Source organism: Trachymyrmex cornetzi, unplaced genomic scaffold (genome assembly GCF_001594075.2).
Source record: "Trachymyrmex cornetzi isolate Tcor2-1 unplaced genomic scaffold, Tcor1.1 scaffold679, whole genome shotgun sequence".
NCBI classification, from domain to species: domain Eukaryota; kingdom Metazoa; phylum Arthropoda; class Insecta; order Hymenoptera; family Formicidae; genus Trachymyrmex; species Trachymyrmex cornetzi.
In genome coordinates this window covers 77,444-103,254 of record NW_017300002.1, presented here as the reverse complement: position 1 = coordinate 103,254, position 25,811 = coordinate 77,444, and the positions used below count along the sequence as shown (strand labels likewise).

The following is a 25,811-nucleotide window of genomic DNA, read 5'->3' as shown; positions in this document are numbered from 1 at the left end:
AAAAATGGGTGGATGAATGGATCGCCTCGAAAGACACCGCGTTCTACCGTCGTGGGATTGCCCTGTTGCCAGAGAGATGGGAAAAAGTAGTCGAAAATGGAGGAAATTATTTTGATTAAGGTATTCATTCATCTTCCCTTCGAAACAAATTAATCTTGGAGACGAAAAAACGGCCGGAATTAAATTTAACACCTAATAGATGAAATGAAGTTGCTGGTGGATGAATGGATCGCCTCGAAAGACACCGCGTTCTACCGTCGTGGGATTGCCCTGTTACCAAAGAGATGGGAAAAAGTAGTCGAAAATGGAGGAAATTACTTTGATTAAGGTATTCATTCATCTTCCCTTCGAAACAAATTAGTCTTGGAGACGAAAAAACGGCCGGAATTAAATTTAACACCTAATAGATGAAATGAAGTTGGAAACACTAAATTTTTTTATTGCCATCTTGTAGTCTTATAATCACTATAAATCGCTAATAATTATTTGACTAAAATCGTTTACTTTGTTATTGAAAATTGCAATTGAAGAAAAGGGTGCCCACTTAGTCCAGGCATTCTTGACATTTCATTTTCCAAGATCACATCATTTTTTGTGTATATGGTTGAAATGAAATTGCAAACACCAAAACTTTTTATTGCCATCTTGTAGTCTTATAATCACTCTATAAAACGCTAATAATTATTTAACTAAAATCGTTTATTTCATAATTGTTAAAAATTGCAATTGAAAAAAGGTGCCCACTTAGCCCCGTTCTCCCTTACACTTAAGATTATTATTACTAATATTGTAGCAGTAATAACCATAAATATAGACCTCTTAATCATAATTTTTTAACCATGCAATTATAGTCATAAATACCAAATATTTTTCTCTCTGTGTAAGCAATATTTTCTGTTTAAACTCGAGTTTTTGTATAAGTTATAGAGCCTGAAAGAAACAGTACGTACTCTTGGGTGATCTTATCCTATAATAACTTTTCCATTTGCTGGATCAAATCTATTAATTATAGATATTAATATAATCACTCGCGATCAAGAAAGAAAAAAGTTAGAAAAAGTAAGAACATAATTTGTTTCAATTTGTTTAATACTAAAACCGTAGATCTAAATTGACCCAATCTCGATTCAAAGTAAATTTGATTTTTTACGAGGAAGAATTGTCATCATAAAAGTAAAATTAATTATGATTATTCATGAAAAGTCACAAAAATTTAATGAAGCTCCATGTGTAAATCCATACTGGAAAAGAAAAATTATCAGATAGATCCAAAATAGCATAGCCGCGGTTCCAGTATCAAATAATTTATTAGGATATGTATACATACTAAAGGATTCCGTATTTGAATCTTTATGCGCAAAGATATACAGATATACACAGAGACAAAATCGTTGTAAATAATTGGATAAAACATCGTCGGACTATTTGTATTAGCTTGTTAACAGGACAACTTGTTCGGCTCATCTCCTATTTCTTTTTGGTTAACCATCAATAACTTTAGTGTGATGTTGACCATCAGCATACTGAATAAAAAATGATCTATCTCGCATTTATTTATAGCCTCAATTTTATTATTCAGGGTATAACAGAGTTTTTATTTAGTTCTTTATTTAAATATAATGAATTGGAAAACTGTACTCTCTTTTTTAGTTAGACAATGCATTTGATCAGATAATGCTTAAAAAAAAATCTCTTTATATTATTTAAATACTCAATAAATTAGTTAATGTTTGTATGTGTAATTTACAACCTTTTCACTAAAATTTGTATGCCATCTTAGACAAAATTCATTAACCATTATTCTTTTCGGTTTTTGTAATTAATCGATTTTGTAAAAATATATAAAATATGATCAATGACTGTACTTTCTTTCTTATAATATTAATATGAATTGATTGAAATTATTAGCTCCGTCCATTAATCAGATGATTGATATTTCTAAATTTAGAATACGATTAGTTTATGACAACAGAAAGCTATATAATTAAAAAACAATTAAGCCCGTTTTATAATTAATTTTAATCGATTTACAATTAAACATTGATTTATAATCGATATCTATATGGTTATTAAGGCATCGAGCCAGTAGATAATGAGTCCGATGATTGGCTCTTTCGATCGTTTCGGGTTAAGCTTTAAACACCGTTATTGTAGCCGATTCATCTTACCAGTTGATGCTTGACTTACTTTGCTGACCCGGAGACCCAGTGAATGTGTTCTCGTGAATTTCAAATAAGTATCATGCAAAAAATATGGAATATGATCTGTGGCAGCGATATTTCATGCGGCTAATGGGAACATTTATTGCATGTGTTATTAATAACGACCATATTTTAATCGCGCAATAATAATTCTGCAATTTAGCATCTTACCGTATGTTCACTTACTTTCATGCAAATCGCGAGTGATATATTCAATAGACTAACTGACGAACGTAAAAAGTAAATGAAGAAATATAAACTGTTATATATATACAGGGTGAATCAGAGTAGTTGAACCAGTTTTTTACCTTATGAGAAAATTCGACCTTACACCTAATCATCGACTTAGCAATATAGATCAAATGCGTAGATTTATCGTGCGAATTGCTAGTCTGGGCGCACTGAAAAAAAGACGTATTTTTAATATCTTCGTTCAATAAAAATGAAATCTTATAACAATTTTCACAACTCAACGTTAAACATGTCTGTTTTCAAGCTTAGACCAGCAGTTCACACAATGTTATCCACGTATTCGGTCTGTATTGTTAAGTCAATAATTAGGTGTGTACAGTTGATAATTTTCTTAGGATAAAAAACTGGTTCAATTCTGATTCACTCTGTATACATGTATACATATACACGCAGGGTGTCACAGAAATAGATGGCCAAACTTTCGTACCAAACTATCGCATTCTATTGTCCCTAAGCATAATTCTGTGTAAAATTTACATTTTAAGGATACTGTGTAATTCGTGATTCCCTCCTTTTTGCTCTTTTATATTTTATCATAGTACGATACGTGATTTATTTATAAGCAAGTTGCGTGTCAAGGATGCTAATGACAGTAAAACTAATAAAACTATTGTTTTAGTTGCTTTTAGTCCAGATTGTTCAACATGTTCGCAACTGAAAGTTTTTAATGGCGATGAATTTAATTAAAACATAATGATTCACCGCGCATTCGATGATATTATTTTACGATTGCTTGTTAGAAATGCAGACGCGAGACATGCTATTCGAGAAATCATGGATGAGAAAGCTAACGGGAAGATTCTTGTAAGAAGAGAAACGAATGATTAACATAGAGCTCGCGTAATAACTCATTAGATTTTCGTAGTTTGCGCGGACGATTGCGAGATAGTTTTCTTAGGCTAATGAAGCTGCACAATTGTTTCTCTGCAGACGCAAGACGATGGAAACCTTGACCTAGACTTAAGTAGGTATGGAGGTAAAGTGGAGGTCACTTTCATGTTTCCCGGTGAGAGGATACATAAGTATCGCGATTAGATACTACCTTTGTCGAATTCAACAGCATAAGCTTCCACTCCGAATTGTATCGAGTGGCTGTCATCAAGATTTTGGCCCTCAGTGAAATTGGCTGAAATTTTAGTATGTTATAGTTCTTGACTCACTGATCAAAAGTGTCCATAGGCACAAATCCTGAAAATGACTAGTTTTTTTGTTGTAGCCATTTAAAGTTTTATTTTACTAATGCCTCAAAATCAGGTTTCTACAATAAATCAAGAGATTTTAAATAACAATATGCCAACCACTCTCACCACCTTCACTTCCAATCTCATCTCCACTCCACTCCCACTCCACCCCCATCCCCATTCCCACACACATACGCCCACGCGAACATTTTTATATGAAAAAGGTGCATAAAAATCGAAGTTTCGTATGTGTATGGGAATAGGGATGGGGATGGAGTGGGAGTGGGGGTAGGGTTGGGAGTGAGGGTGGTGAGAGTGGATGGCATATTGTTATCTAAAATCTCTTGATTTATTACAGAAACTTGCTTTTGAGACATTAATAAAATAAAACTTTAAACGGCTATAACAACAAAACTAGTCATTTTCAAGCTTTGTGTTTATGGACACTTTTGATCAGTGAGTCAAGAACTATAACATACTAAAATTTCAGCCAATTTCATCGAGGGCCAAAATCCTATGATTTTGTGCGGGGTTCTTTAAGAATAATAATATTAAGTTTCAATATTATATACTTTTCAAGTAGATTATTCAGGATATACGTATATGAGGACAACAAACCAGCATAGTTTCCTACTTCAGTGATAATGGTCACTGCATCCAACGGACGACAACATCACTTCGACCAACTCTGATTAACTTTAATCGACGGTTAGTCCATTAGAATTGGACAATCACATCTGTCATTCACAAATGCGATTTTTCAATTCCAATGGACTAATCGTCGGTTAAAGTTAATCGGAATTGATCGAAGTGGCCCTTAATGAGCTTTGCATCGATTAAATTATACTTTTATATTTAGTCAATAGTCCTATTATTTTATCCGCGATTTCTGTTCTCAATAGAAAAATATATTGTTTTATTTTATACATAAGTACGGAAAATATAAAACCTATTTTTGCATAAAATTAGGAAAAACTATAAAATGCTTTTTTGAACATCTTGATACAATGATTTTTGACGATGTTCTATTTTGAGATTTTCCTGTTTTTGCATGGCGGAATAGGTAATCTTTTAATTTTGTTGAGTAGATATTTAGTAATTTCACGATGACAGCCATGTATAATAAAATTTATTTGGTTTATTTATACATATAAGATCTACGGGAAGTCTCGTCATGTTTAGATTTAAAAAAAACAAGTCCTTTTGACTACATAAAAATGATGTATTACTTTTGAATATCAAGTAAAATCAACAGAATTAACAAAGAAGTATAAAATATAAATTTTACCAATATTACCGAAAATCTTGTTGATCCAAATGTAATTGACACGTGGCCGAATGCTACGCAACCTTAAAACACATAGGTGTGTTTTTTATTGATGCACTCTCTGAATTGGTGCACACGGTGCAATAAATTGAAGTGAAACAAATTGGCCTGCTCTTTTTGGTTGAACTTTTGCACTAGTTTATTCTTTCTTCCTCTTTTTTCCTCCTGGAGTTTAAATAGGTTTCGGAATGCAGCCTACTCACCAACAACGGTGCGATTGGATCTTATTTGTCGATCCATGAATAAGAACCAATCGCTCGGTAAGCAAGCTGCATTTTAAAACCCATCGAAAAAAAGGTGTTGCAACCTTTTAGGCCCTGACTATACACTAGTTCAGCCACAGAAAACAGACTTATTAACAACAAAGTGGAACGAAATGGAACGGGGGAAAATGGACGCATGCGCATTACAGTCAATTGGGACTGTATTGGGAGCTTTCTCTCTCGCACAGATATTTGCTTCAGGGGGCCGATTATAGGCCTGTTCTTTTTGGTTGAACTTTTGCACCAGTTTATCTTTCTTCCTTTTCTCTTCAGGAGGAAAGAAGAGGAACAAAGATGAACCGGTGCAAAAGTTCAGCCAAAAAGAACAGGCCTTATGTATCTTAAAATGGGATGAAAATTACAAAAGTGAGCAAATTCACTAGGTGTTGAATAATTAAATTATGAATATTTAAATAAATGCTCAGTTTTGTATAATAATTTTTACCTTATTTCAAGATACACAATCGACTTCCAGATTCAGCACTCATACAATTCCTCTTCTATTTATATGTATATATATATATATATGTCTAAGTACACGACGCGATGAATTATTAAGATGCAACTGCGTTCTACACGGTGGGCAGTCGTGCACGGAAAAAGGCGCGAATGTGCGTACCGCAATTTTCACGCCGGCAAAGATAAAAAGAGAGCCAGTTACTGCCGCATATATGGACAGAGGAGGAAGTAGCGCGACGCTTCTCCGTCGGTGCGTCCTCGCCGTCATGTGTTGTCGTAGCGACCGGTCGAAGGTTTCTCCGATCTAACGGATCGGAATTGCTCGTGTGCACGCGCATGTACACGCACGTACGCAAGTGTGCAAGATCGTTTAGCGCGAGCCGATCCGGGGAGACAGTTTTTCGTCCCAGTTCTCCACTTACGACTCCGTCCACTTAAGCCGGTATTTATAGTACGTTCTTATTTCAAGACCGTCTTAAGTAATATCTTAAGAGGAATTAATATGGCTACCTGATTGGTTTATAACATCTTAAGACTGTACTTAATATAGTCTTAAGTATAAGAATTGACTATAAATGTCAGTCTTAAATTGAGACTAGCTACCATTCGTCATGCTTAATGATTCACGGCACACATATCGGATTCTTATGTTGATCTGCGCATATATGCAGGATTACGTGTATCTCTTGTGTCTACTAGGAATGTGCGACACATATATCGATACACGTATTGTTAAGGGAAAAAAAAATTTTTTTGCAAAAAAAATGTCGGTTACAAATAATCTTTGAAGTCTGCAAAGGCGATTTCTAATCAACATTTTTGCAAAAAATCTTTTTTTTGCGTAACAATACGTGTATCGCAAATTCCTAATGTGTACAGAGGGATAGCTATACAATAGATTATAAGTACGTAAGTGGATAGCGGTTCTCGAGTGCGCGCGCTGCAGAAAGGGGATCGTTCGACTAATTCGTATAATTAGCGGTCGTACCTCTTATTCCATATTTATTATGCCTCCGTCTGCCAACTCTTTGCTCTATTTGCGGTCCTTTTCAGCTTTTCATAATATACGGCAAAAATTTAATTTAATTTGCTTCGGAGCGAACGTCCAATTGAAACCTCGCTTGAACCGGAAAACTTTTTCCGGGAAAACTGACGGTGTACGCGACTGGTTAGCAATGCAATGCATTTAAAAAAGTTGCTTTTTAATTACTCACCACTGTGCGCTGGAATTTGCCTGCAAATAAATTACACGGAGAGTTCAATACGTCGATAGCGCGGTGGATTAGCATTTTGAAGTTCCTATCTTAGGATCGAACGGTAACGAATTCTACACGATATTTCGGTATCTGTTTCCCTGGAATTCAGGATCTCTTTGGATACGGATCAGGTCGCGCTTGTTCGTTGGACGAGGCATGAATATCAAATGTAATTGGCAAGGAAATGTAACGTCGCCGTTGCACAACGTTTTATTTTAGACACAGACTACAATTAGCAACCTCACCTGCAAATTACCAGCGCTCAATATCCCCGAGCGTTAACTTTTGTTGTGATGTACTAAATAAAGCCGTATTATCGAGAGCTGTATGCCAGTTATCCATGCGTTTGCATCGTAGATCTATTACGATATGAATACGTCAGATATCATCGTCAGATATCATCGTCAGGCGCTTATAGTATACCTTTCGATTGAAGCAAAATGAAGATTAATAACAAATCAATACCTATGTGGTTTATTAAGAATGCTAGAGTGACCAAATTGTAAGGACATTGCAGATTGATATAAATCTCCGAATTTACTGAACGGAATAAAAAATCCTTTTACAGAATTAAAGTAGACGCAAAATTTGATGGTGCTGCAGTGAACTTTATACTAAAACAAACAAAAAATTTGAAAACTTACATTTTTTTCAATTCGTAGAGTTGTCAGCTGACGTAGATATTTCCTTAATACAAAAGTTTTATAGCTCCTATCGACAAAACAACAGTTCAGCACCCAGCGTTTTACGTGCACAAATAATACTGAGTTTACGAAACTAAGATTAAAAGCTTAAAAAGAAAGATTTATATCGATCTGCAAATTATGTGTATATGAATGCTGAGCGACGATTCGGAATAGTAAACAAAGCAATAACTATGTTTAACAATAGATGCTCGATTTTGCAAGAGATGGCGTTGCAATATGTTAGATAAGGACAGATGAATGTGTTTGAGTGCAAAAAATGAATGAAAGATGTTACTATTATCGAATTTGAAATTTAAAAAAGTCTGTACTATGCTCCAACATGCTCTTACATATTCCTATCGTAACTCCTAGTCATTCTAACAAGCGCGTTGGAGTGAGTAGAAGTGGAGCGTGTTGAAGCATGCGATGCGAATAAATCTTATCTCAGCGAGAAATAACTCATCGAATCGACGTCAAAATCAACGAAATTCTATCCAATCAAAATATTGCTTGAAATTTGAAGCTTATTTCGATACTTCATAAATTTTCTATAAAGATGATTATATTCATCGCCATCAGACTTTTAAGCCTCGTTGCACCAGCATTACTTTGACTTTAAGCGAGATTTGAAATTTTCTATCTCTCCCTCTCTTTCAGCTTTAAAGAGAGAAAGTGAGAGTTTTAAGCCTTGCACACTAATTATATAGCGCTATTCCTAATTAAAAATTGAGTCAAAAAGTCCTGAGTCATTTTTTTCTACAATGTTCAATGAAGCAATCGTGTAAAATTAATTCAATCTATCCTTTAAACGGCCGCACGTCAGTGAGTCGCGTCCGGTAGTGCACGCTCACACACACTACCAGACACGCAGCTCACTGACATGTGCTTGTTTAAAGAACGGTACAGATTCAGTTAACTTTACACGATAACTGTTTCATTAAATAGTGTAAGAAAAAAATGTGTCAGAATTTTTCGACTCAATTTTTAATCACGCATTTTTAATCAAGCATTCATATAACGCTATATATACGATTAATGGGCGCTATTTAAGAAACACTCTGTGTATTGTAATATTATTGTGCAATATCATTATTGTTGTAATTATTGTTATTTATCGTACATGAAAAAGAAACGATAAAGAACCAGTTGTACACTGAGAAAAAAATGCTATTGATTCAATTAAAGATATTGAATCAATTAAAGATTATATTACGGGTTGTCACTAACATAAGTAATTAATTCATGTATATTTTTTATTGACATAAAGGCCTTATTATTAAAATAATAATTTATGCCTTTATACTCTTTCATTAATTTACGATTCGTAACTACGGTTAAAAATGATTGACCATTTCCTATTGTTTTCTATCAATTTTTTAAAACTAGGATTCGAAAATTCATCAAAATTGAATCGTTTTAAGCGTCGAAAATTTATCAGATAGGATACCACATATTTATCTAATAATTTATCAATAAATATTTCGATCAGATATTTCGAAATACATTTTCGATGTCGATTCGATATCGTTTCAATGTATCATTTCTTGCTGAGATGATATATAAAAAATAAAGTGAATCAAGTTCTTTTAATATAGAATTGAATCAAAGGACCCCACACGATTCTTATGGAGAAATATCCACAATCAAATTGCTCCATTTTAAAATATGTTGTACTTCTCGTGATTCTGAACAAATGTCTCTATGAGCACATTCACATAAAATCAACAGATTGAGAAATGACAATAAAATCGATGTTGAATCGATGTCGATTCGGTGGCTATTCCATTATCATTTCTCACTGGGTAAGAGAGATATAACGCTCTGAAGTTACAGAATCTGAATCTGTCATATCTCTTTAAAATAATTTTATGACCACTTTTATGTGTGTATATATATATATATATATACACACACAGGGTGTCCCAATCTTTTTGCCAATCACTTTTGTGTAGATAGAGCGGACTAAACTGAGTCGAAAAGTCCTCTACTATTTTGCAATTTTCGCAATAATTAACAAGATATTAATTATTAATATTTATTAATAATTAATTACTAAAAATTGCAAAATATTAGTCTTGAATAATTTTTTACTCAAATTCTATCAACTTTATAGAAAAACTGCAAGAGACAAAAATTATTTATTTTCTTCTCATAAAGTTCTGAGAATTTTTTCAGAATTTTTTTTATCAACTTTTTAATACTGCATTTTCTTATTTTTACCGACATGAGAAAATACGGTATTAAAAAATTCTGAAAAAATTCTTAGAACTTTATGACAAGAAAATAAATAATTTTTGTCAACTGATAAATAATTTTACAATCTTTCTGCGCGAATTGCGCCATTGAGGTACTTGAGTTTCTCACAAATGTTGCGTTTTTTATTTTCCGATGTCTCTTTCGATGTATCGTGCACATAGAAATGGGAAATTTACAGTATAGTATTTCGCGGGAGATAGATCGAGTAGAAACGCCCGCATTTCTTTATCCTTGTACGCAAATGTCCAGTCAACCGTATCACACGATTTAATTAATTTTTTGTCATTCATTGAAATACGATATCTGCTTGTATACAGTTATAACAGATCGCAACGAACCGCTGCAATCGCGTGCATACTGCCGATTGGTATATATTCGTGTAACTTCTTCTTCGACCTCGAAAATCCTGTTCGTTAACTAGTCGTAGCCAAAGACATAGAGTCTTTGGTCATAGCGTTCTTTCAGTTTCTTGATTCAAATTGTATTATCCTATAATATAACGTTAGATTCATCGTTTACTTAATAATTGAGATCATGTCAATATTGAAATAGTATCAATATCGAATGAGAACATAATGATAATAAATGTAACTACAATAAGAGTGATAAATTCTTATGCTATTTATAGGTGGTAATTTTCAATATTAATTTCATCAATGAAATGAAATTATTATTTAATTTCTTTGATTATAATAATTAAATTTTAATAACTAAATTACATACATATATATCTCCTTTTTGTATTGTGAAATAATAGTTGTACGCATTGTAATAACACTAATATTATACATTTATGAATAAAAGAACTAAGAATATTACATGCATAATTTGTCGCATTTGTTTTTACATCTATATGATGTAAAATATCATATTTTATGCATGATGTAAGGGCTATCACACACTAAATAAGCTGCATAATCATAGCATAAGGCCGCTAGATCAATGAGTATCCGACATAAAAACGTCATGTTGATTTACATAAGAGGCTTATTGGTCCAGTGACTTTATGCTATGAAAATCATGTCTGCAGAACATTTGTGTGAGATGGCCCTTAGGTACAAAATGCATAAGCATAGCATGCATAGGACCGTTTGAACTAATGAGCATTCAGTATAAAGTTGCTAAATTGATTTACATATAATGTTTATTAGTCCTTACTGTCTTACTCTGTTATGCTTATATATTTTATATGTTATAGTCTTAAGGGTTGAAGAAATAATTGAATTATTGTGCGAATGATTCTGTTATAGTTTTGCAAACAAAATCAATATTTTGTTGAAGATTACTGTTGTCATTTACTAAGAAATTGTAGTACTCGTAGCACTCAACTAGTATCTCAAAACCTCTAAAGAGTCTACGCTTTTGATCAGCCCATGTATGCTGGGAGCAATGCAGCTCTCGTCTCGTGCCGCAAAATCGATAAATCTTGCGAATGCTGCCGCATGCCATTGTCATTTCAAACGATGTAGCTTTAATATAAGTTCTTCTTAAGGCCGGTTCTAGGATGTGCACATGTGCAAAGGAGAGAGAGAGGGAGATTGATTGATTGAATGATTGATTGATCTTTATTACTAGCGCTTTCTCAGCTATTTGCGATACATGTTTAACTTGCATTTCGAACATGTGTTTTTAACATTCTCTTAAACGTTTCAAGTCTTTCATATTCTTTTATATTTGCTGGTAAGGCGTTATACCTTTTCACTTCTTCATAAAACATACTTTTCTGCGCACTTCTTGTATTTCGAAATTTTATTACAATATCCCCTGCCTGTCGTGTTTGCCTTTCGCACGTATTACCTACTATTTCGAACTGATCTCTTAATTGCTCCGGTAACAATCTTTTTAAAATTTTAAATATAAATATACATACATTATACTGAAGTCTCTGTTTTACTGGCATAAACTGCAACGCTTGCAGCATGTCCTTTATTTTAGTATATTTATCACACTGAAGTATCACTCTCATAGCTCTATTGGGGTGATCCCGATTGACCATGGCTCGATTGGACACCACCAATCACAGCGATCGGTGCTTAGGAGCTTTGTAGTCTCAAGCACTGTGAGTGGCTCGTGTTCAATTGAGCCGTGTCCAACTGGGTGCCACCCGCTCTATTTTGCGCTTTTTAGCGTCAACACTAAAGACAGTTTTGCGTCTTTTTCAACCTGTATTCCTGGCACGCGGATAAAATTGTACGTGTAAAACCCGCTGATGAATCTCAGGTGTTACAACACACAATTAAAGTTTTAAACGGAAAATATATGTTTAGTGTGGTACTATTTCATTTATGCGTTTTTGTCGTATGACAAATATATGCAGAACAGAGAGATCCTTGGATCTCTTTATCTTGTAACCAACCAACAGGCTTGAAAAATTTTCCGTACAACGAAAACGCATAAATGAAATTCCATTCTTATTTTAATTTGAATATTGAAACTATTTTAATTCTCGATCCTTCGGCTCATTCATGTAAGAAAGAAGGTAAAATAATTTTGTCTGTAATTATATTTTTCTCTCGGTATACTACTGAACAGAGAGAGACAAGATGAAGCGAGGCCTCGTTAATGCAACACCGTACAGACGTGTTACGGGACAATGCTATGAGGAAGACGAGATCGTTTCGCAGCGATAAAGAACGCGGTAGAACCGACCGACCGAGGTGATCGGCCAACCCAATGTGTTTGCCGTTGCACGCATGGAACAGTCTGATCAGAGCACGAGCTCTTGCAATTTTGACGCTATCGATTGCAAATGATTTATGAGGCATTCTGATAGACGAAACGGATATTATCAGTAATGGTACATCTTGAGAGCACGTAATTACGTCAAGACATGTCGAAAGATCAGTTGAGATCGTACTAAAAACCGGACGATCATTAAGTATTCATACAGCACAGAAAAAGTGCAGAAACATTTTATTGCAACATTGAAAAAATATTGCGAAATGTTGTTGAAGTAATATTGTAAAAAATCTTTGTAATGTCTTTGCAATATTGGATTACAATATTGCAAAAATGCTAATACAAACTTCTGTACTGCATTAGTATCTTCAAACTAGACGTAATTGATGTAAGACATAGCTTTCATTATTACAAAACTGGATGAGAAGGCGAAAATATCAATTAAATGATAGAAGAGTGCATATCAGTAGAAGAAACTGTAAACTGTAATAATTGGAAAACACCGCAATTTGTTAAGTTGTTTGTCGAAATAATACAACGTCTATATCTGCTAGAATTTATGCTAATATTTATACAATCGTATCGTGACTACGCGCGTTATCGTAACGATACTATGCAAACCGGTTATAATGACTGATATACTATCATAAGGATGTGCATCATCGAATCATCATGCGCTCACTGATTTACCTACTAAGATCGCTTTATCATTGCGAGAGTCTATAACATCGACATCGTTAAAGTTAGATACTAAAATTTATCTACTACGCGTCATTGAAAAGGTACGAATATTCACGATTATTTATAAAACATTAATTATAAAATATTTAGTATTTAAATATATACATCTTTAAATACTAATAGAGGATTTAAAGGAATTATAATTAATCAGACATAGGAAACATGGTGAATATTGATAATAATGGACTCAGTTCCGACGATTTTAATCCTAATATATATTACCAATTTTGATTACAACGCATTGCTGTCGGAAGAAAACATTTAACCGGACGATTATCTGTCACGCCGGTGGTTTAAAAATCGTTCATATTTCGCACCGTGCTTTACAGGTCAAAAATGGCGGGCAGTTTGCGCTACTCTTGTAAATCTAGAGCTCTAGCGCGCACTGGACGACCAATTTTCCTCGATTCCGACCGCGAAAAATTGAACCGCTCTAATTAAGCAAAAAGTGATTGATGGGAAAGACAAATAAAGGAAAAGGATGAAAGAGAAAGGGGAAGAAAGTGACCTCATATTAATGAAATTAATTGGTAGATTTTTGAAGGCGCTGTATTTCAAATATGCCATTGAGAGCATAGCATCCGACCAGCTGATCATCTCACAACTCTTCGCAATATGAAAATAGCCCACGCGGGAAGGAGAAACAAGAGAGACGCTTGTCATTAATTGTTTTATTTACCAGCCACGTGGTAAGCACTGATATGCAATATATGCATTCATATTCCTATATAAAATCGTTCTGGTTCGTTAAACTTATTCTTTATTTCATCCATTATCGATCTCGATGTCATGCTCATGCGACTCCGTGCCTTCCACAGGCTCTCGTTTAAAGGACAAAAATTCGAAGAGCAGCATCCACCCGATGCATCCTTGCGGCAGTTCACCGACCCGTATATGTTGCTTCTCTCGTCCCTTCTTTCTTTTCTCCTCTTCCTTTTCCTTCTCTGTCCGAGCGCATTCAATGTGCACCGTACCGCATGCATATACGCGCGCGACCCGCAGTTTCTATAGTCCTATAATTCGATCTGCATTGTTCACCAATCGCCTATTACCACTTATCCAAACATCGGTCTACTTATTGGCATAATTGATTCATTTAATCATGTCAGGAAGGAGGGATGAATAATCACTTATCTAGACGCCTGCGAACAAATCCCGATCAAATTCTTCAGTGCGAAAAGGTCACGTGTCATTCATCGCAAAAATATAAGGCGCAACCATTTAAAAGAATCCTAAAGTGAATCTTTTTTATCAATTTTTCTAAACAAGTATTTTTCTAACTGCCTTTACAAATTAAAAAATCCTTCTCCATAATTAAAGTATAAACGATAATGCAATCCAAACCAGTTGACTTTACGACAAAAACAAAAAAGTTGGAAAATGACAGTTTTGTAAGTTTTATTATCAACTTTTAACGTCGACTCGTAATAATGTTTGCTTTATATACAAGTTTTATACTTTGTACGTATAAAACAATCTTGGTTTGGACAAGAGATTGTAAGAACAATCCATGTTGAGTATTTAGAATTAGGTTTAGATTAATAGAAAAGATTAGTTAGTTTCGACTCGTAATAATGTTTGCTTTATATACGAGTTTTATACTTTGTACGTATAAAACAATCTTGGTTTGGACAAGAGATTATAAGAACAATCCATGTTGAGTATTTAGAATTAGGTTTAGATTAATAGAAAAGATCAGTTAGTTAGAAAATTTGTACGTATGTGTGTGTGTGTGTGTGTGTGTGTGTGTGTGTGTGTGTGTGTTGTGTGTGTGAGTGCAATATTAATGTAGTAGTATATAAAGATATGTCTATGTGCTGCATTTTATCGGTAAAACAGTGATCTCATCGGAGTTCGGACTTCGCTTTAAGATCTTCTTAATACTGTACGAAATAATCGGAAAGAACAGTTTTATCTAAGTAGTATCTAAAAAATTTATTTAGATACAAATCTGAAGATAATTTTGTGAAACTATCAAAATAATTATGTAAGATTCTCAAAATATAAGAAATTATCTCGAGTAATTGTTCAAATCATTCGAATATAATTGTAATCCTTTTTGAAAAGATTGTAGCGCCATCCGATAGGACGACTATTGCAAAGGAAGAGAGTAAATACTCGTATAAAGCATGTAAGCGATTAAAGCAATTATTGCGCCGAGAATTATTCCGTAAGTGTACATGAGGAATGTAACGTCGTTTGAAAGTTTATTACGCGTGTGAAATATCTCGTAATGGAAATCCGTTTCTTTCTAATTATTATTCTATCTCGTAGAGTACAGTAAGAATGACGAAGGGAGGTAAGCACGGCGCATCAAGCGGCACAACTAAAAAGACGAGTGATTGATAGATGAAGTGGGTTACAGGGCGGCGCAATGCGATTGATTTCATGCAGTACAATCAAAAGAATGTCTGTAAACGCATAGAACAACATTTTCAGCTTCTCGAGAGAGATATCTTTCAAAATCTATTCACGATACCAGCGACGAAATTTAAGCATCACGAAACGTTATTATACAGGATGTAATTTAAAAAACGCCTACGAACCATATATAGCGCTATTTCCGATCAAAAACTGAGCCTGAAATTTATAAACGATTTTGCAATTTCATAATTTGTTCAGTTACCCAATGTCTAAAATCGATGCATAAGACAATTTTAAGAAATTTTTGAGAATTCGTCTTTAAGATACTTTATAAAGAACACAGAAAAATATTTTAAAATTGTCTTATGTGTCGATTTTATCTGCTTATTCGGCAATTTTTAGAAATTAATAGGGAGTTTTTGCAATACCGTTTATCCAGATACAGTGAACGCTAAGGTCAGGTTATTTTCTTCTTAACAACTACTTAAGAAAAGGATAACGTGACTTTAGCGTTCACCGTATCTGGATTCACGTTATTGCAAAAACTTTCTAATATCTCATTAACTAGTGCGAAATCATCCTGTATACTGTGACGCAAGTACCGGACTGATCGATAAATTGTAATCAGCGTAATTATACAGTTGCTCGTAAACCTGTTTTTACGCCTGTCCGCATGGCATACACTGTGCATAGCCGGGATGTTCTGATTTTCTATGGAATGCAAAGAATCCTGTTTTGGTCGAAAGACATACACTTAAAAAAATTGAAAGGACAGCAGAACGGTAAAAATCGTCTCCCACTTCCCTTTGCCAAAGTACCAGTTTTCGTGTAAATTTAGTGCAAACGTTCTTTTAAGTGGAAAGAACGTGGCTGGCTTACCGGGTTGTTCATTACAATGTAACTTGTGAGATTAATAAATAATACTTAAAAGAAAAACAAACCCATCGCACTTTCGACCGGGGGATCATAACGCGTAATAAGCTCGTCTCGATGCATTTCCTCTATACACGACGAAATCGACGAACAACCGCGCCTTCGGACGCCCGGTACATCTCTAACTGTAAAGCTCGATTTTATAATTTGTTATATATTATGCGATCCGGTATGGAACGAGTGCCGTAAATCCCGTGTGCTGTTGACCCGACGCTCGCTGGACCGAGACCGACGGTTAGCGCGGATCTGCAAGCAGTAGATATCTGCCTCGGACGGTCAACCGGAAGTAATTAAGGTTTCGACAGAGAATCTCTTTGCGAATAGACGCTACGGCCAAAAAGAGCGACGACGAGAGAGAGTTAGTGGGAAATTACGTTACATCTCTCTCTCTCTCTCTCTCTATCTATCTATCTATCTATCTATCTATCTATCTATCCATCTATCTATCTCTATCTCTATCTACGTAGATAGATCTGTATGGATAGATCTGCAGATGGTTCTGTTTTGTATAATTTTAGTCTGAATATTATTATATGTATAACTTTAGTCTGTTACATTATATTGTATTATATTTTTTCTTCTTTTGATTTCTTTCTCATGCTATCACATTTAAATTCTATTTTACGATGCATCTCGCTTTTCTTTTCGTTTATGTTATTTTGTCATTTTATTTTCTCTTCGTTTATTTTGTTATCTTATTTTATCGTTATCATAATATTCTATATCTATGTTAAGGTTCATAGAGAGTTCGTCCTGGAATCGAATAAACACCCTCTCTCTCTCTCTCTTCCTCCCCTTAATTTTCTCACCGTTTCTCTCACCACGCGACCTTAAATATTACCTCTATACGGCCTACGTATTTGTGTCCATGTAGAATATCCCATTAACGATTTAATATATTGCTTCGCACCTTCGCGTATTATAACACTGCGAAAGAGACGGATGTGTACACCTAGTCAGAAATGACAATGGTATTGACGTCGATTCAACGTCGAAATTATCAAATTGACGTCGAATCAACGTTGATTCAATCTCGAAATCATCAAATTGATGTCGAATCGACATTAATTCCATTATCGTTTCTGGCTGGGACGGCAGCCTTTATTTCTCATTAAAAAAAAAAAAGACAGCGATACCGCGTGATAATATACGCGGCTTTCGTTATTTCTACGTGATTTAGGCGTCTTAATTAGACTAAGATAAAGATGGCCATTTTTTAAATGCAAAAAGAATATAATAGTGTTATATTAGTATATCTTTTCCGTATGGCGAAAAAGATATACCATAATAACATTATTAAAGATAACAAAAATTAAAGTTTTTTTGCATTGTAAAGATAGTCATCTCTTACCCAAATTTACCCCATACAACTTCAGTTTTGCCTTTGTGACGTCTTACAGTCATAAAGTTTTATAATTGAAAAGCGTTTGACGTGTAGCGAGATCGTTACGAAATAAATTTTACACGTGTTCGCACGCGATAAATATTCTTCCCACTCTTGAGATTAGGATAATAAAAAAATTTAGAAATGCGTGCGTATACCTTAGGTACGCCGGGTGATGCATTTCATAAGCCTTACGTCTCGATCGGATCGCTATGCGATTGTGTCAGGCTGATCTTATCCGATATATCGCGTATTAAACGTTGCCGCAAGCACTCTTCCGCGTTCAATTATTTAATGGACTTCTTATGTTCAATAGATTGCAGTAAGATATTTGAGTGATCGTTTCGTCAGAATGAGGATTCCTCATCGAGAGATATATGGTTGTGTGTATTTCGTATTATAGTTAAATCACAGATATGACTCAGATTGATTCTGGCCATGACAGTCGAAATCTCGAAAAAGTCATATACGACCAATAAGAATCTTTTAATAATACATTTGAATAAAGGCTAAATGAGAATCTTTTCAGTTTAGCATGTTGTATAAACTAATAATTCTGATTGGTCGTATGATTTTTCCGAGATTCCGTTTTCGAAAATTCCGACTATTACGTCATGAGGAAACACCCTCACTTCCTCCATTTAGGCAGGTATTTATTTTTTGCTAACTCTGCTTCTTCCCTGTGCCGAGTAGTGATGGGAATTTGGCCCCGCGCAATACAGAGAATCAGCCCCTCCACTTTTATTCCACAAATTGACGCCACTCTGTATTAGCCGAACACAGCGTCAATTGGTAGAGCAAAAGTGGAGGGGCTGATTCTCTGTGTTGCGCGGGGCCAAATACCCATCACTGGTGCCGACCACGTTACATATATGCTTAAACATTATGATTATTAAATACAATTATGTATCGTTACAATAATAGGTACTCTCTTAGCACGTGAGGTATGTGATAGTGCAAGGTTAGGTTATATCGTGATGACGCATAACAAAACGAAACATCTAACAGTAATTGTTACACTTTTTTTCTCTTTTTTCTTCTTTTTTAATCAGAGTACCGTTGACGCTTAAATTTTGCTTTTTTAACAGTACACAAACATACTCGTTAAAATACGGTCTATTAAGTAAGCAGGAAGGCGTACAGTTTAATGAAATATCGTACATTCCATGATCGTTCCACGTTGAGATGCTATTAAGATACAATTATCTTTGATTACGATTTGATTAATATTACTACAACCGCGCTTTAAGTGTAAATCGTTATTGTACATATATTCTCCTTATTAATATCATAATTTTTTTTATGTTGCAATCAAATATTTCTTCTTATTTAGTAACATTTGGTTCTCTACATCCATCTCTACTTTTAGAACAGCTGCTTTCCCCAATAGCACAAAAGTTGCAACCATATTTATGTTGTTGGGATCTCTTTACATCGTTTCCCGTTTTTAATTCCATATATTTTCGTCGCACGTTTGTAAGTGCAAAATTTTTATTATTTCAATTATATTAAGATCTAGCTTCGTAAACAGTACTATTGCTGATGCCTTCAATCTTTTGAGGTGCTACTTTAAATTACACTACATTTATGTTGACAAATTTATACTATCTTCTACGTCAATAAAGCTTCTATTTTTTTTTTTCACGCAGATTACGTGTCCAGTGCGTGTCCCAGAATATGTCCGCCGAGTGGCGAACCCGTTTGCGGTAGCGACGGTGTCATATACGCGTCGCAGTGTGAAATGCGGAAGAAGATGTGCGGAAAGGGTAAGGCGCGCTTTTAATTATAATAGTTATTAGTTATTACAGTAACACACGCGCTCCGGTTCGCTCGCCGCGAGATTACAGTTTTCCCTCTCCGAAACACTGGTCGCTTCAGTATATCGTAGTAACTCTGTATGATTTCGTTATCCCGTTTTGTATATTAACTGACCGTAAGAATAAGGCTCATTAGTAGCGGTTTATCGAGAAATATAACCACGGTGGGCGCGCACTTCAATTACAATTGCGGAAATAATGCGACCTTCATTCGCCGATTTTCATGCGATATTATCGTGCTTTACGTAAATGGTCACGATAAAGAGATTCCTATTCGTATTCTTTTTCTATCGGCGATAACAGCTTATGGTAACGAGGATCCGTTCATTTGTATAATAGATGGCCGTGATAAATTATACGTAGCTGCAAAACGAATCACGATTTCCTGGAGCGTCGAAACGAACTATTTAAGCGCTAGAGCGTTAGATTATTTGTTCGTCGTAGACGACGGAGGTCATGTGTATATACGCGAAGATCTCGTTTCGCTTAATGACCGTGCAAAATTTATCTACGTATCTCATTATTTCGCCGTCATACGCTTATTTAGGCATTACCGTGGCCACGGAGAAGACGGCTTGCCTGAGGTCATCCGGTAGCAAGTGCGAGCATCGCTGTCCGGGCGATCAAGATCCGGTATGCGGCACCGATGGGCGTACCTACCTGAACAAGTGTATGCTCAGGGTAGAGATCTGCCGAGTCGGAATCGAGCTGTCTCATCTTGGGCCCTGCAACAATATTTCGGCTCACAGGGAGAACTGTCCAGTCTCGTGCGATTACGCGCCGCTCGACGGACCGGTTTGCGGAAGCGATGGAAACGTTTACAAATCTACGTGTCAGATGAAGCTGCTTACTTGCGGGTACGTTGAAGATCGACCTCAATTACAGTTACGAACGACAGAGTTACGTGGATCGGAAAATTTTAAACCTACGAAAATCATGCTTAGTCTCTGCAGTCTCTCGTATTTGTCTGAAGTTTAGAATTATTTCTTTTTCACGCGATAAAGTCGGATCTCTATTCATGATTATATTTATGGCTACACCTCATCTATTATTTCTTCCATTTTTTGCATGGAAAAAAATTTCTTTATAAAAACTGTAATTCACTACAAACACGCTGTTGTAGTCGTTTCTCATCGTAAAGCGTAAAAGAGTCTATTCTTTAAATTTAACATAAAACTAGTCTGGCCGCAAAACGATTTTAATTTTTCCGGTTCGCAGCCAAGGCGTCGTGCGTACAAATAAGAAGCACTGTCAGACCACAAGACATTGTCGTGAATCGTGCTGGCGTGGTGCCAAGCCTGCCTGCGGTAGCGACGGCATTTTGTACTCGAACACCTGCAAAATGCGGGCGAAAAATTGCGGGTAAGCGGCAGATCCTCAACGAATTCAACATGACTGGGACCACGCAGAATCTTCTAAAAAAAACTCTCATAAGCCCCACCCTTTTTCCTTTGCTTCTTTCGTCTCAGTATTGCTCCCCATACGCACTTAATTATTCATGAATCATTCCCCTGTGCTCTTCGTTATAACCCTTTGCCTAATTTAAAAAAACACTCGAGCTAACTTCGCCTCTTTTCACCGGGATTGTCTAAATATTAGATTTGTTAGAACGCGAAGCAACTCGTGCGGCCTAACATTTCTCAATATTTGAATTTTCATTTAATCGATGAGTTTTAATCTAATTACGTTTTAGTATGCAAACTTCGTCGCGATTTTATTCGATATAAAGATTTCATTAAACTCCAACGATACTTATTGAATTGTGCCTTTTAGCAAGCACGTCTTTGAAGTGCCGATGTCGTTCTGCGTATCTCGAGAACGGACATCCGGAAGCAACGCGTGTCCCTTGGATTGCAAAGATGAGCCGGAAGTATCGGTTTGTGGATCGGACGGAAATATATACAGGAACGAGTGCGAGATGCAAATGCTAAACTGTGGGTGCGTATACATTTGTATTCATCTACCATATCACTCTCTAATTGACTTCAAAAGTGACGCAACTCAAAAAATTAATAGCGAATTAAATTGTACACAGAAAAAAAACTATTCTTAAATCAACCATATTATATTCATATATAAGCAAAAATATTGTAATCTTGCTTCAAAGATATCAATCTTGATTTGATTAAATTTGTTTTGATGCAAGTATTACTTCGCGCTTAATTTAAAACTTGCTCAATTAAAAATCTTATATCAAGACTAAAATTTTTAAAGCAAGATTACAATATTTTTGCTTAAATATATGAATATATTATGGTTGATTTAAGAATAGTCTCTTTTTCTGTGTACGCCTAGCATGCACTGGTGCATGTTAAAGCCGTTATACACAGATTAAATCCAAGTGTGCAAATAAATGCAAATATTTCGAATTATAAAATACATATTTTACTTATAATAGCACAATAAAATCTATTAATGATTTCATGATTTAACCCGTTTTTATATTTATATTAAATATACATCTTTACGATAATTTATACGACGGCTTTAATATTCACCAGTGCGCACTGAGTGCGTTCAATCGAATTCACTACAAGTTTTTCAGGAAAAAGGACAAATTTTCACAATCGTCATCTTTGTTTCATAATTCTTAAAAAAACTCTTTAAAAAACTACTCTTTTTGAATTGTGAATTAACAATTTTAATGATTTTTTTTAACAACTCTTTTGAATTGTAATAATTTGATGACTTTTTAAAAATTACCCTTTTTTAGTTGTCATGATTTATTATGAAGTTAAGGTACACTTTTGAAATAAGGAAGAGATATTTGAATTACAAATATATTTAAGTTGATGCATTAAATTGATGCAATGAAAAGATATAATCTCGAATTTGCCAAAGACACTCAAAAAATTCAATTTACTTACTTTCTTGTTATATGAATAACTGGCCGACGTGAGTCTTTAGCCAAATGTTAATCAACAGGCATGCAAGAAGAAAAATAACGGTAGTAGACTTTGAGAAGTGTCGATCCCGGCTAACGAAATGCATGAAGCAACAGCAGAGATGCGGAAGCGAAGTAGATCCGGTTTGCGGTAGTGACGCAAATACCTATACAAATCAGTGCCATTTGAACGTAGCGATTTGCTTGTAAGTTTGCATTTATGTCGGAAAAATATTGGTAAATTTACCCTCTCGTCGGATGTGGCAAATATTCTATTATGAACTCTAGAAACCACAAGTTATCAACGAGACAAATTAATTTTCCCCGATACTTAATACGTTTTAGAAAGGGCATTCAATCAGCTCATGTTGGCGAGTGCACGACCTTGAAAGAGATCGAACACTGCCCTGAAGACTGTGCTGAAGTACCCGAGGAACCAGTTTGTGGAAGCGACGGCAACGTTTATCGGTGATTAAGAGTGTTATTCGGATTCCAGAACGTCCGCCGCCGAATATTTTAAAAACGCGTGCATCTCAAATGGTCGTTCGACTAGAGGTCTCGGGCTGTTTTCAAAATTTCTCTTGTTATGATATCCGGTTCTGATCGTGAATCGAGCGAGATAAATTGATATTAATTGAAATTTCCGAGATTTTCCATCATATAAATGTACATCCGTCCATACGCATTTGTTTGAGTTGAAATCCGTGATAAGAGCACAATGACAAACTTCTACGGGTTAAATCGAAATATTTAAATTCTAACATTTTTTTTCAAGATTAAGGACAATTCGAACTGAACACAACATGTTATAACAGCGATAACAGTTAAACGCTTAAGTCTACTCTACAATTGCTTAAGCGTAGTTGTAAGTGGTTGTAGTTGTAAGAATGAATCAATCACAATCGAATATTCTTCTTGTATTCGGCAATGATTGAATTTTTACAGTTACAGCCACGTATAACACGTATGCAATTGTAGATCAGACTTTAAATAGCGTCTGCGGATCGTTACTCCTTCAGAAAACGAGGTTTATGATTACGTCATGTGTGCACTTGTATGCATTTAGATCTCTGTGCTATCTACAACGTGAGACTTGCGGCCAGAGGGTAGTTCAAGTTCCGGCGCAACACTGTCGCACTACTGCCCTTTGCAACCAGATTTGCAGCGGGGAGCGTCAGTTTGTTTGCGGTTCCGATAACAAGCTTTATCGAAACGAGTGCGAGATGAAAAGGGACAATTGCGGGTAAGCCACGAAACATTATGTTTGCACGTTTTATTGAAATATAACGCTTTTCTTTTTCGAAAAGTGCACGATTAGTGAGTGCTTTTAATGAATTAATCTTGGGCTAATTCTCAAAGGAATCTCAAGAAGTGCATAATTGCATGATAGAATTAATTCTTATAGATCTTTCTCTTCTCTTTATAGCTTTTATTAAATAGTAGCAATAAATTAAATCATCGCTAATTGTGATGATGAAAATTATAACAATAGAAATAAAAATAATATCTTGATAAAAACATTCAAAGCTATTATTTTATCCCACAAAATATTAAGATATATTAAAATGCCTCTCATTAATTGTGGACGAGTTGTGAAATGAAATAAACGCTTTAAATTAATTTTAATTTTTTAAAGAAAATTTATTTCATTAGGTTTTCCACTATCAAGAAAAGTAATTAAATTACTTTAGAATAATTTAATCATGTTCCTTTAATGTCAAGATATAACTTTCGTTACGGTTTAGTAGAAAAAAACTACCATAGAGTAATTTTATTACCTTGCTGGAAGTAAAAAGGCTAATTATTCAAATTCAATTATTCAGAAGTGTACGTACTGTAGAGAGCGGCGAGTTTCGTGCCGCGCATATAATTTTCGTTGACCGCGATCGTGCTTTTTCCCCGATATAATACTTTCCATAGACTTTCATTACGCCTGATCGCGCTATTGAAACACATCCGAGGAAGAGAAGATCATCCAAGAAACTGGTCCTTGAGAAACGGTTAATTCGAACCGGCATCGCGTGCATGTCCGATGAAAGTCCGTGAGTGATTCAGCGCCGGAGAGCCATTCCATTACATTTTCTTTATGAAAATAACTACTTCTATCACGCATGCGCCCGCCGCATACTAACAAGATGTTTTTGAACCTGCTGTTCAAATACGTGAAAGGAAAGTATCCTACTTCGGGAAGTTGAATCGAATACAATCGCGCGAAATTTCGAAAGTAGAAATTGTTGGTACCTCCGTGCGACCCGTTTTCTCAAAGGAGTCATTTTTTTTATTTTCGACGGCTTTCTAATGCGCCCACTATTAATGCATACTCGATGTATATGTATCTATGCAAAATAAATTCTAATCTAATTCTAATGTTTAAAAAATGATAGATGTAAAGAAACTATTGTGCTACATAAGATCGAAATCTTTCTTTCAAATTCTCTGAATGATGTATAATTATTTCCTAATGTCCCAAGTAAAATAGTACAATTCAGTTCTTTACATTAATAATATCATGGTATTTTAAACGAAGAAAAAAACCTTAATTCCAGGAAACACGTATATGTGGTACCTATGAAGAGGTGTGTCCAAGGTTTCTTGTTTCGTGGCTGTCAGAAGATCTGTCCACCTTATTACGACCCGGTTTGCGGCACCGATGGCATGACGTACAGCAATGAGTGCTTCCTGGAGATTGAAAACTGCCGCAGCAGGAGCCTTGTCACGAAAAAATATCATGGAGTGTGCGGACAGCCGACAGAGGAGCCGAAAAATTATCTCTATTAAGCTCGACTGAGCTGGCACGGTGACACCAGAAAGAGAGAGAGAGAGAGAGAGAAAGAGAAAGAGAAGAGAGAAATTGATCGACAAGATAATTTGACTTGTATCTCTCAGATTTGAGAAGTGACTATTATCGTACATTGATTCGTCACGAGTCTTGTAGTATTTAAGTTTGCTCAGCTCTCATATTAACCAACTGCAAATTCGATGAACTCCATTCGAGTACGAGTATAATGTTCGTGATTCCTGACGGACAGGCGCGACGTGATAAAATATCAGTCACGTGAATTTCGGATATTTGATCGCCCCTTCGACGATCCGAAATGCGCTGAATTTTTATGGGGAAAAACGCGCTC

General features: G+C 35.3%; 1 protein-coding gene across 1 annotated transcript in view; it reads left to right on the top strand.

Annotated features, from left to right (window-relative positions):
- Positions 1-25,573, top strand: part of LOC108767455 (agrin) — a 35,606-nt gene extending 10,033 nt beyond the window's left edge. Inside the window, exons 2-9 of the mRNA XM_018517368.1 lie at positions 19,632-19,748; positions 20,347-20,656; positions 21,018-21,161; positions 21,573-21,737; positions 22,725-22,889; positions 23,029-23,151; positions 23,750-23,926; positions 25,230-25,573. Of these exons, the coding sequence (XP_018372870.1) occupies positions 19,632-19,748; positions 20,347-20,656; positions 21,018-21,161; positions 21,573-21,737; positions 22,725-22,889; positions 23,029-23,151; positions 23,750-23,926; positions 25,230-25,461 (1,433 nt within the window). The 3' untranslated portion in view covers positions 25,462-25,573. The remainder of the gene's footprint in view (positions 1-19,631; positions 19,749-20,346; positions 20,657-21,017; positions 21,162-21,572; positions 21,738-22,724; positions 22,890-23,028; positions 23,152-23,749; positions 23,927-25,229) is intronic.
- Positions 25,574-25,811: the final 238 nt, after the last annotated feature.